Source organism: Apium graveolens, chromosome 10 (genome assembly GCF_009905375.1).
Source record: "Apium graveolens cultivar Ventura chromosome 10, ASM990537v1, whole genome shotgun sequence".
Lineage (NCBI taxonomy): Eukaryota > Viridiplantae > Streptophyta > Magnoliopsida > Apiales > Apiaceae > Apium > Apium graveolens.
The window spans coordinates 64,627,927-64,641,612 of record NC_133656.1 but is presented as its reverse complement, the minus strand read 5'-3'; the positions used below and the strand labels follow the sequence as shown (position 1 = coordinate 64,641,612).

At 33.7% G+C, this 13,686-nt stretch overlaps 1 protein-coding gene across 1 annotated transcript; it reads left to right on the top strand.

Moving 5' to 3' along the window:
- The first annotated feature begins 4,753 nt into the window (after positions 1-4,753).
- Positions 4,754-11,364, top strand: LOC141690167 (gamma carbonic anhydrase-like 2, mitochondrial). Its single transcript, XM_074494832.1, has 2 exons — positions 4,754-5,207; positions 10,744-11,364. The coding sequence occupies exons 1-2, from the start codon at positions 4,850-4,852 to the stop codon at positions 11,118-11,120; spliced, it is 735 nt and encodes a 244-aa protein (XP_074350933.1). The 5' UTR covers positions 4,754-4,849; the 3' UTR covers positions 11,121-11,364.
- Positions 11,365-13,686: the final 2,322 nt, after the last annotated feature.

Genomic DNA, 13,686 nt, shown 5'->3' with positions numbered 1-13,686 from the left:
AAAATTAAAGAGAGGCAAGATCCTTCTTGGCAAAAGGAGAGGTAGATGAGAGATAGGATTTAGTAATCCTTGTAAGGAAGCTCTGATTATTAAAAGTCATGAGATGTGTGGTGTGAGGAGTAGTGAGACTACTTTAAATTTTACTTGCTATATGTTTGCAGGTGCACAGAGTACTAAAGAAACAGATGCTGAACAACAGTCTTTTGAACCTCAAGTAAACTCTGATGTACCAAGTGTTTTTAATCTCCCTGCAAATCTAAGTACTGATACTTTCTTGCAGTCCATACATTCTACTATTCCACCACATGAGACAATCCCTGTTTTTGTTGAAAAATAGTCCATTTACTCTACTTTTCCATCACCTGAGAAAATCCCTTTTGTTGCTGAAGATGAAGTCGCACAACAGTCCATTCATAAAGTTTCATCCATTTCAGAATCACCACAGCATTCTACAGGAACTGAGGTCCTGGAAATTAATTTCGAAGCTCCAATTCATTTATCTACAATACTTGAAGATGTGGAGTTAATTGCTGATGGTGTGGAAGCTTCTGAAGCTGCTGGATCACATACTACACCAATTTCTAATTCTATTATACATGTTGAAGCTGGTGATGAAGTTTAGCAATTAGTACAAAATCCAGTTGTTATTGAAGAATCTAATGATGGTGAAGAAGCTAATATTTCTAATGTTGTTATAGATCCCGATGATGATCTTTTCTTCCCTGAAGATATGCCTATGAATGTGAGACAACAGAAAATAAAAGAGTTAGATGTTAAGAAGGACAAGGATTATTTTGATAATCTCTGGAATGCTCATTGAAAAGATGATACATATCCTATTTCCAGAACAAAAGCTGTTGCACATCTGGAAACAACAGAACAGAAGATTAAAGATCCTGATATGCTGAATAATCTAAAATCATCAACTTTAGTTGTCAGATCCTTACATACAACTCAAGAAGCAACTACTTCTCAAATCAATCAAATCAAATAATCATTGATTGCTTCAAGGCTGACTACTCATCAGGAAATTCAGAAACAAATTGCACCAATAGTTGTCAGGAAAACTGCAATTGAAGCTAGTCAAGCTAGATTGGAAGCTAAACAAGCTCAAATGTCTGATCAACTTACAGAAGTAAATAATTCAATGGAGCTGATTATTTTTCTACTGCTTGGTGATGATGCCAAAAAGGGGGAGACAATTGTTAAATCTAAATGCAAACAACTGACATTGACAGATACTGATGATGAAAATCCTGATGAAGGTAATAAGGGGGGACATAAGGATAGTGAAAGGAAAAGAGGTGAAGAGCTAGTTCGAGTTAGTGGTTCATCTAAAGCAATCACTAGATTTCAATCTAGACAAGGTGGAGAGAGTAAGAGGAATGAAAAAAGAGTTAAAGATTTGACTGTGACTACAAATATGCAACAATCTTTACAAGTCACAACTGCTGCTAAAGACGACCAAGTTATTCTGGAGATAGAAGTTGGTGTTGAAGCAAGTCAATATCTTCAAACTCTGAAAGTAAAAGGAAGGAAGACAACTCTGTGCTACAAGGATCCAAAGATTCAAGTATTTGACTCTGAGGTGAGTAGAAGAATCTTTGAAAAAGAAAATCCCGGAGTTGATCTTGAACAACTAAGGCAAATGGAGGAAGACTTCAAGAATTCCATGAAGACAACAAATGTTGATATTGTTGTTATCTCTCAAGTACTTTATGAAGATGATCCTTCCAACAGACCAACCAAAGGTATAGTTATAAGGGAAATCAGTCAGGCAGAAGATGAAAGATCTCTAAGATCACAAGTTATTTTAACTGCTAACAAGAAGATTAAAGGAAAAGAGAAGATATGAGAGAAGTCAAAGATTTCAAAGCCTAAAGCCAAAGTTGTTGCAAAGAAGAAATCAATATCTAAGGAAACTAAATCTCAAATACTGATGGATCCAATCTATACAGTAGTTCAAACTTATGATACTGAAGAAAATTGTGAAGAAGAAATCAGCCAAGCTCATCAAAGAAGGAAGATTTATGGAGCTGATTGGGCTGATAAACTGAAATTAACCTCTGACATTGCTCAAGTTAAAGAAGCTGTTATTCAACCAATCACAACCTCTGATTCTACTCATGTTGTTGATTTCTTAAACCCAATTCATGCGGATTTATCAAATTCTGATTCCGAAGACATGGTCTCTGATAAGCCAGAACTATTACTTTTGAAGAAAAGAAGAAGTTACTATGGGGAAGCAAGAAACCAGCACCTAGAAGAGATTCTTCTGAAATATTAAAGAAGATTTATAGTGGAAGTTCTCGATCTAGACAACCTGGAAATTACAAGTGGTCTTGGAAGATCAAATGCTGATGATCCATTTATAGGAGATGCTTTGACTCTAAGAAAGCATTCTTATTTGACATAAATTGGAGACAATATAATGCTTGAATACTTACAGAAGATCATATCAGTGCAAATTGTTATTGATCATATTGAAGAGAAAATAATCTATTTTCTGGAGTTTGGGAGAAGCTTAAGGTTGAATCAAGAAAAGTTAAGAGATAAACCATGGCATGAATTGGAACTTATTGCTACAATTCTCAAGGTAACTAATTCTGTAACTGCCAGATGGTCTGCATTCATAAAGAACGTGATACAGTTAAAGCAAATAGGAATGTCTTATAAATCTAACTACATTTCAAAGTACATTGATCAATCTGAATATATTGTTGATATGCCTATTAGAGGAGCCAAGATAGAAATGAGTCTGGGAACTAAAGTTTTAACCTTTAATCCTGATGGAAAGAAAATTGGGTTTCTGGAGCTGGATGATCTATCTCTTGGAAATTTAAAGTTACATCATCTCAGGGCTGCCATCTTCAGAATGATGAATCAACAGATGAACTGAGGGAATATAAACAGAGGATGCAATGGTATTTGAATGTAATGGAAGAGAATCTGCTGAGGAAGTTTCTTAAAGATTTTCCAGACTGTGTTAGAGTTCAAAATAAAGAGTAAAGTTTGATATTCACTGAAGCAAGATTGAATATGCATACTTGATTCCTGCATTTAGATAGTTTTGACATCATCAATTGAAACTTGTCCATATTTCCATAATGAACAAGTTGGGGGAGATTGTTAGAAGCAATTGATGATATCAAACAGAAATTATCAGAAGTTCACATCAGAACTTATATATCAACGGATGATGATGATATCAACGGATGATGATATCGACGGATGATGATATCGACGGATGATGATATCAAAGGATAATGATATCGACGGATGATGATATCAACGGATGATGTAATCAGTATTTGTCACATCAGTTGATCTTCGATAAGGAGAAGCAAACAGGAACTCAAGGCAGTGAAGGACTTTATCTCAGAAGTATTGTATTAGGTTTCCTTGTTGTTAATAGAATATGATTCCTTATACATTATGTAGTTATACTCTATATAAAGCACAGATTAGGTTCATGATATAAGCATTGTGAACATTGTTATATATTTCGCATAACCTAGCAGCTCTCAAGGATAATTGTTCATCCTTTCGAGAGAGTACGTTTGTAATCAATTTTTATCTGTTAATATAAAAATTGTTGATTCTGTTGAAGTTTTGTCGAATTGATTGTATTAACTGTATTCCCCCCCCCCCCTCTACAGTTGATTAAGGGCCTAACATAATAATTTAATCTTGAAGCAATATTAAATTGAATGAAGTTAGTGACTTTTATATGAAAATAATTCTCTCATAGTTGGTTCAATTCTCATGACAAACATCTTTTTTCAATATTAATATGAAATAGGAATAAATGGGTAATTTTCTAAGTAGCTTGGTTCAATTCTCATGACAAACATCTTTTGTCAATATTAATATGAAATAGGAATAAATGGGTAATTTTCTAAGTAGCTTGAAAGACCATGTTGGCCTATGACAAGTATAATAGATAGATAGATAGATAGATATTAAATTAAATTAAATGAAAGTGATAAGTTTTTTGTGAATGTAGCTAATGAGTTTCTAAAAGATTATCATTAATGTCTTTAGTGTAGTGGTTTGAGATGTGAACCTAATTCTTTTCTAATGTTAAGGTCAAGGGTTCAATCCCCATGCAAAACATATATTTTCCGACATAAAGAGTCCATCGGCGATGTTCTAAGAATTCATTTATTTGGGAAGAATTAATATCAACCATTTCTATTTAAAGGTCTTTTTGAACAATAAGTTAATTAAATATAATAAAATTTGGACCATAGTTTCAATATTGCTCATTAGTATTTTTATTTTTTTAGGCTTAATGACCTTTTCGGGCTCAAAATTTGCACCAGTGTACTCGTAAAACCCCGAAGTTTAAAAGCGTACCTTTTCAGCACTCGGGTATTCAAAATGTGCTTTTTTATCCTTGGACCGGGAAAAAAATCGGGTGAAAACCGGCCGGTCTAAGGGTAAAAGGTTGCGTTTTCGGTAATTGAGAGGCAAAAATGTACGGTAATAAACTACAGGGGCTGATGGGTATACCGGTGCAAAGTTTGAGGTTTAAAAGATCATTAAGCCTTCATTTTTTTATTATATATATATAAAAGTTATATTATTAGATTTTATTATTATTTTAAGCCAATTAATCGAGGTGCCCAGTTTACAAAAAAGTTATTAACAAAAGATTGCAATATTTTAACCATTACCATTATTAGTAATTACAATTTAGTTAAAAAACAAAATAAACACATCCGACGCATGCGCAACAGAAATGATATTTCAGCACAAAACACACAAAAAAAGAGTAAAATTGCCCATCTTCAATCCCCAAACACACACCACCAAGCCTCAAAACCAGTCGCCCTAGCTCACAAAAATGGCTTCCACACCTCTCTCTCGTCTCTCCAGAAAGCTCCTCTCATCATCAACCTCTACTCACCGGAACCTACTTTTCCGGCGAGCTTTGTCAACCGAATCGGCGGCGGCGGATCGAGTGAAATGGGACTACAGAGGTCAACGGCAGATCATTCCGTTAGGTCAGTGGCTGCCTAAGATAGCTGTGGATGCTTACGTGGCACCTAATGTAGTTCTGGCCGGTCAAGTTAGGGTTTGGGATGGTGCGTCGGTTTGGAACGGCTCGGTTCTTAGAGGAGATCTTAATAAGATTAGTGTTGGCTTTTGTTCTAATGTTCAGGAGAAGTCTGTTATTCACGCCGCCTGGTCCTCTCCCACTGGTATTGTAGCATTCTCCCCCCTCTTTTCCCTCTTTCGGTATTCGATACATTCTCGATAAATGAATAATCTCGATAAATTAGTACTCTCGGTAAATTAGTTATCTTGATGAATTAGTTATCTTGATAAAGTAATAGTTTCGATACATTGTATAAATAATTGTTTATATCAGACAATTAGTACTCGCGATGAATAGTAATCTCAATAAATTTGTAATCGTGATAAGTTAGTTAATTAGATAAAGTAATAGTTTCAGTAAATTATATAAGAGGGCGTTTGGAAACTTACATTTCATTTCAAATGAGGGATTTCAAATGACAGGATTTGAGTTGTCATTTCAAATTCTCATGTTTATACTAATATTTGAATGTCCTGGATTTCAAATGAAATCCAAATTCAAATTCCCAAACAGCTTATTTGATCAAATCCAGAATTTCAAATGAAATCCAGTTTACCAAACGGGCCATAAAATTATTGTTTGTATGAGATAAATTAGTATAAATTAGTAATCTCGATAAATTATTAGTTTAGATGAATTAGATAATGTATATTGTTTGTATGGCGTTGAGACCTGAAATGTGGCAGGGATGATTGATGCTTTTGATTTTTAGGGCTTTCGTTTTGATTGTAAAGAAATGATAGGGAGAAAGGGGAATTAGTGCGAAGATTTATTTTTGTTATATTTGTACGATTTTATTTTTAGGAGTGAGTGTGCAATTGTGTGATTATGAATGTGTTTCTGGTTTGAGCTGGTATAAGAATGTGTAAAAGTCTAATTATGTTTTGCTTATAAAGAAATGATAGTAAGAGAGGGAGGTTAATGTGTGGATTTATGTTCATTTTAATTGTTGGATATTGAAGTTAACGACGGGTTTACTTTTTTAAAGGGTGTGCGAATTTTGTGATTATGAATGTTTTTCTGGTTTGAGCTGGTACTAGAGTGTACAAGATTTAATTTGTGGTTAGAGATTGTGCTCACTATAGGTGAAAGTGGTCCGACTTGTATGTGTTATGTATTTGTGTACGACTAATATAGACTAACTATATGCTGGAATTTTGTATTTAGTTGAGCTCGTAGCTCTTCAATTATTGAGCTGGGTAGAATCTTTAAGTGATTTGTATGGTGGGACAAACGTGGACTAGCATGATGATTAGCACTAGGCGGGAAACCAAGTTTCTTACACTTGTCCAATCTTCAATTTCCTCCATCTTTGTTGACCTTTGTGATGGTGCTATAAGTAATACGACAATTAAGCTGATACTTATGTTTGAAACTTCGAATATCATGACCCAATATTGCTTTCTTGTATTTCTTTGTTTTTCTGTGTTCCGACTGCTATACATGAAAGAAATTGGAAGATGCCTAAAATGTAAAACTATGGAGTGGCTTAGAGATTGCACTGCTTTTGCATCTGGTTCTTGGTTTCTCTGTGGTTTGTGTGCTATTCAGGAAAGAACTAGAAAGATGCCTAGTCTATGTCTATACAAGTAGAGAGTGGTTAAAAAGATAGTTGTCCTTGTATCGGTGCTTGGTTCTACTTTGGTCCAAGTGCTTTGCAGAAATGAAGATGCCCTTTTGTAAAAGGGCTTTCATTATTGTTTGAGGATTATGCATTTAGATTACAAGATGACCTAATAGAGAATTCTAAGATATGTAACAGTTGCGTTGTCAGGGCCAGTTTGAGACTTGTTTTTGCATATTGATAAAAAATTGGTGTGCACAAGCTCTGGTCCATTATATAGTTTTGTCGACCTTCAAACATAGGCTTGTATCTTCTGTGCAATACTGTAACCCCTGATTCCAGTGGCTTATCAATGAAAATTTGACATGCTATATATGATCAACAATGACGTATGCTTTACTGAATTCGAATTTTTACTGCCCAATGCTCATTCCAGACCAATTCAACACTCCTAGGTGTTATGCTACAAGCTATGATAACTGAATTCGTCTTAGAAGTATCTGGTTATAACTTATAAGTGCCAGTGTTGAGTACCCATACTCATGTCTAAGTATTGAGTGTTAATACTCATGTCTGAATGTTGAATATGCAGTGTTAAACTCTCTGTGCTTCAAGTGTCAAGTGTCCGAACAGGCTACACACCGGAACTAAATTTTGCCTTATAGCCGCTCCGAAATTTATTATTTGACCCTTTGTTACCCGGATTATTCAATCTGCTATCATACCATGCCTGACACGACATAGGTGTGGGTATGGGATCTTAGTCGGTTCCTTCACATTGAATCCCAACACTTCACCCTCTTGCACCCCAAGTCCACAATGTAATCTAGAGCCTTTAAGTAACTTATTGTTTATTCATAATTTCATATTATAGTTTTACTAAAAATATACAGATGTAATTCAGCCCTGATTTATTGGTACTTTTATACTTTACTTGATATAACAAGAACAGTGGTTCTTGTGTACTTGACAATAGTTTAGTAAGTTCGAAAAATTAATATGTTATATTGTTCTCTTTGTTACACTTGCATGGTGTCTGTCCGCTTGTATCCAATGATGGATCCATATCCATGAACCCTGGTCTTTTTTTAATGAGCCTGTGAGACCTGGATCATTGAATATTACAAAGTGTAAACAAATTTTCATCTTTTTTTTTGATATTGTATAAACCTTTTACTCGGGCTTCTTTGAAATTTCCTGATGTCCATCATACTAAAAATGAATTGACTTTATTATAATATGCAGACCTTTATTGGAGAGAAGAGAATCCTTTGTGAGTACTGACTAAACTATATGTTGAAATTAGGTTAGGTAAGCGGGGTGAACTCGCATGGGTTAGGCAGGCTGAATTCTAGAGACTAGTAGAGAGCCTTAGGAAAGTTAATTGGATATTTACATTTGACTGTCAAGCGCTCCCAATAGAACAAGTTTATAATGTTTTAAACTCCTGGAGGTCATATGTTAGATACATATGTACATATATGTTTCTGACACGTCGCACATAAGATATGGATTTAGTACGTTTCTGATGGATCATATGTAAAATCAACAAAACTGAGTAAATTGCCCATACACAACAACAAAACACACTACTCAAACCATTTGCCTTAAAATCACAAAAGTGGCAGCAACAGCTCTATCTTGATTCTCCTGAAAACTCCTATAATCTCTGACCATAACAGCCTCTACTCACCAGAACCAACTTCTCTGGCCAGCTATATCAACTCAGCGGATCGAGTGAAATTAGGCTACAGAGGTCCAAGACAGATCGTTTCGTTATGTCAATGGCTCCCTAAGATTTCTATTGATGTTTAAGTGGCTCTAATGTTGTCATCACCGGTCAAATTTGGATTTGGGATGGTGCTTCGGTTTGGTTATTAGAGGAGATCATAGTAAGATTAGTGTTGGTACTTGTTCTAATGTTCAGGAGAAGTTTGTTATTCACGTCGCTTGATCCTCTCCAACAGGTTTCAGCTTTTACCCCCCCCTGATTCGATATACAATACAATTTTGATAAGTTAATAATCACTATAAATTAATAATCTCAATAAGTAAATATTGTTGATAAATTACATTATAAATGCAAGTCTCGTTTATATGTAGCTGATACCTGAACTGTGGCACTGATAATTGATGCTTATGATTTATATGGCTTTAGTTTGCATTTAACAGAAATGATTGTAAGGGGAAGTTCATTTGTGGACTCTGGATTTATGTTCGTTTTAATTGTTGGATTTTGAAATTGATATTTAAGTTAACGATTTTTTTTACGAGAGTGCAATTGTGTGATTATGAATGTGCTGGTGTCTAATACTCTAATTATGTTTTGATGATAAAGAAATGATAGGAGGAAAGGCAAGTTAGTATGGATTTATGTGTGTTTTAATTGTAATTGTCGAACGTTGAAATAAGTTAACTATTTTGTTTTTTTACGAGTGTTCAATTGCGTGATTATGAATGTTTTTCTGGTCTGAGCTAAGAGTCTAATCCGTGTTAGAGATTGTGGACACTGTATTTGAAGGTGGTTGAACATGTGCATGTTTTTTTGTTTGTGTAAGATTAGTATAGATTAGCTAAATTGAGGAATTATGTATTTGACTGAGCTCGTAATCCTTCAATCATTGAGTTGAGTTGCTTGGAAGCTTTTAAGTGATTTGTATGCTGGGACAAACATTGCCAAGAATCAGCACTAAGCTGGAACCAAGTTTCTTTGTACTTGTTTGATCTTCAATTCTCTCTGTCTTTGGTTGATCTCGTATAACGGTGTTCTAATAGTAAGTACAACAATTAGGCTGAAACTTATATTTGAATGCCATGGCCTAATATATTGATTCTGTTTTCTGTGGTTTGACTGCTGTGCATAAATTAATCGAGAGATGCCTGATATGCAAAACTAGAGAATTGGCTAAAAGAATCCACTGCTTTTGCACTTGATTCTTGGTTTCTCTTCTCTGGCACATTATGTAGTAGTGATGATAGTTGATAACTGCCTGGGTTGTATTTTAACTGTATCATTGATGATAGTTGATAGTTACAGTGTATGTTAAAATTCACGGTCGAGCACTCCGAGTAGAACACATCATGTAGTATTTATAGTGTCGCTCCGAGTAGAGCACATCATGTAGTATTTATAGTGTTGCAAACTTTAGGGGGTCACCTGCTTGATAGATGTGTAGAGGTCAGGATTCCTCTCTGGCACGTGTGGAAGTTCAGTCACATAAGTTGTGGTTTTAGTCTTTTGCTGATGGATCCTCTGTAGAGAATTTCCGTTCTTGATAATTTCTAGCTGAACAAATGAAATTCCATAGCTAGACTTCCATACAGTTGTGGTGTACGCAGGACTATTCGCTTTTTTTCCCCTAGAACAAAGCTACTGTTTCCTTATGTCTGATCTGGCTGTTCCTCCTGGAATCAGCCACCATGGATAGCCTCCTTGGAGGGGATTATTCTGGTGCTTTAGTTGGGCTCCTTAATCTCTTGACAAATCAGGTCTAAATATGAATCTGCATGTAGGATACACAACTTGAATTAGACATACAGTACGTGAAAAGTGCTTGTCTTGAATGTTATCAGATATTTCAGAATATGATGATAATAAAAGACACAGCTGATCATGCTCTGATGTTTTACTTTTTAAATATTATCTTTATATGTGAACTCCGCTGACCATATCCATAGGCTTTCAAATAAACTTGTCAACAATTGTCACCATCTGAATTGCCTTTTCTTGTGCAATATAATCTGCTGAAGGAACGTCTCCCTGGCATCCTATTATCATATTCAATGCAGAGCTTTGTATCTGTCTTTTGTTTGTCAAATTAGTATGTTTTTCATTACGATTCTTTTAGCTACATTTTATGGTTTGCAAAATTTGGCGCCACATAATTTGTTTAGTCTCTTCATTACCTAGACACTGGTAGGGGATGATACAAATTGCACTTGACACTTGATATAGCTTAAATTTGAACAGAATACTCTGTGAAGTAATATACCCTGCGCCCCTGCTCGACCTCATTTTACTGTGTCGGAATTTACAAAAAAGAATAAAGATGTAATATTTTTCTGTATATGCCAGGCCTGCCAGCGGAGACACTAATTGAGAGGTTTGTGACCGTCGGTGCCTACAGTCTCTTGCGTTCATGCACTATCGAGCCTGAATGCATTATTGGTCAGCATTCCATACTTATGGAAGGTTCTTTGGTGGAGACCCATTCTATACTGGAAGCTGGATCTGTGGTTCCCCCAGGAAGAAGGATTCCTACAGGAGAGCTTTGGGCAGGAAATCCGGCAAGGTTTGTTAGGACCCTGACTCACGAGGAGACGCTGGAAATCCCTAAACTAGCAGTTGCAATTAATGATTTGAGTAAAGCATATTTCTCGGAGTATCTGCCATATTCCACGGTATACTTGGAGGTTGAGAAGATGAAGAAGAATCTGGGGATTTCAATTTGAAGCTCCTTCCCATGTATCAATTAGTTTCCTGGCATTGAAATAAGCAACTCTAGAACTCAAATGCCAGCAGAATCTTGAGTGGAGTATTTTGTTTTGTATGTGATTGCCAAATGATTATGCCGACAATTAATGTCAGAATGAAAGTCTGGAATGGACTTGAACTGTTGTTTCATCTATACTCCCATTTTCAATCAGACTGTTGGGATTGTTATATTATAATTAAAATGTTCCAGTTTTCAGTTAAGTTATATACCAGTTAACGAGTTGAGGAGTTGTCTACATACATATATATAACCCTTTCATCTAAAACTTTGCAAATTGCAAGTTTAGTGTAGTCATTTGTCAGTAACTAGGAGTACTGTTTTGCGAAGAGAGGTTTGAAACTAACTTCTGCTCCTGGGAAAGGTTAATTAATCAAATTCAATATCATATAATAATAATAATTATTATTATTTTTTCTACCCATTTTTTTTACTTGAGCCCCGTTTGGTATTGCTGTTGCAGACAGTCAACAAAAAAACTGTCAGAAAAATGTTTGGTAAATTCTGGAAAACGCTTTTGGTCAAACTGTTCTTAGCAAAAGTATGCCCCACATATTTTTGAAAATAGCTGTTTTCAGCTTTTACAGGAAGTGATTATCAGTTTCACCATCAAATCTTTTCAAAAATATTATTTTATATATTATATCTTAAAATATGCATAATTAAAAAAAATACCAAATAGTTATCTAATTTTCCTGACAGCATTTTTCTCTCAGCACAACAGTTTTTAACAGCACTCCTCCATTATGCTGTAATGCCATCGCCATCAATTTCACATATAGATTCTAACCAAAAAAAGTTCTTTCAAATCAAATTTATATTTCATCTTTCGTCACGCAAAGTTGATGAAAATGTGCAAGAAATGAGACGTAGCATGTAGCCAAATACATGAAAATGGATGAGAAGATGAGACGTGTAATTTGTAACAATGTCGATATTGATAGTAACCTAGCAAGCGCCAATACAGATGAAAGTAGTTTTCTACTGCTATATCGTTTCTTGGGCTAGTAGAGTTTTGCACCACCTACCTAGATATAACAACAATAATAGTATAAGATTGATATCTATTACGTGGAATATTTTGGCTACCTTGTTTTTATCTCATACTCCTTCCGTCCCAAAATACGACTCCTTTTACTATTACGTGGAATATTAAGTGTATTAAGTAATATTACGTGGAATACTCCTTTGACATTTTACGTATATTTTAATGGGTACAAAAGTTATAGTTTCCCATATATATATTTTTTAAATTTTTTAAATTAAAATTTAATTTGTATATATATTTAGAAAAGAAAATTTTAAAAAATAATTTGTGTAGTTATCCTTTTTTTTAACCTTAAAATAAGCGTTAAAATTTAAGGGAATTTGTATTTTGGGACAGAGGGAGTATAAGTTAATGTAAGTAGTTTTTACTTATCTATACTATATTATAATAGACACATTAAAAATTTGGTAGTCGATCAGTCGGTACTTGCTGAAATTACTTAATTACCCTTAATTAATTATTCTAGATCTAATTGCTTAGTTAGTCGATCGGTCAATTCCAATTCTTATTGATATTGGAGTCAACTTTCTCTATCAATTTAAATTCTATTTCATATCCAACTCTATATTATTATTAATTGATATTAACGTCAACTTCTTCTACCAATTCTAAATTCTAATTCATATTTAGTTATATATTATTCTAATTGATATTTCGGACTAAAATAAATTTAAGCAAACTAAATATAATTGATGTGCATCGGGTTAAGTAAAAATAATAAATACTATCGTTCCGTCTAAAAAATTATATTATATTGAACTAGGATAAACGAAATAATATATATTAGTCATCCAAGATAATTAAAATATAATTTAACCAATTAAAATAAAATCATACCAGTATATATTAATTATTCGGGCTAAAACAAAATTATCTTATTGATCCGTACTTATAAAATTAAAAGTAAATTAAATTTATTTAGTTGAATTTGGTCGTAGTAATGGGTTTCGGGCTAAAATATAAATAAATTAAACCGGGAGAAATCAAATTAATATCAGATTAAGCATAATTTGTATCCTATTGATATGAACCAAAAATTAACTTTTAACTAAACATAATTATTATTATTTTTAAAACACATAAAATGATCAATAAAACTATATCGTTCAATCAGTACTATTGTCCTTTTCAAATAACTCTTATAATTTATCGATTAAGTAATAATCTCTCAAAATAATATTTTTGTTAAAGTTATAACATAATAGAAACATTGTATTTTTATTCTCAAAAAATTATAAATCGCTATAATAATATTTTTAAAAACTTTGAACATATACGTGTATTAAAATAAATATCACGAAGTCATATCATTTAAAAGGTATAAATAAAAAAAATTAATGAAAAAATTTAAAAAATTCAATTCAAAATATTTTTGTTTAAAAGATTATATAATATTAAAAAAAATTGTGCATCCGTATGTAGCATGGGTTTTAAGCTAGTAAGTTATAAGTTACGAAAAGTAAGTAAATATTTACGG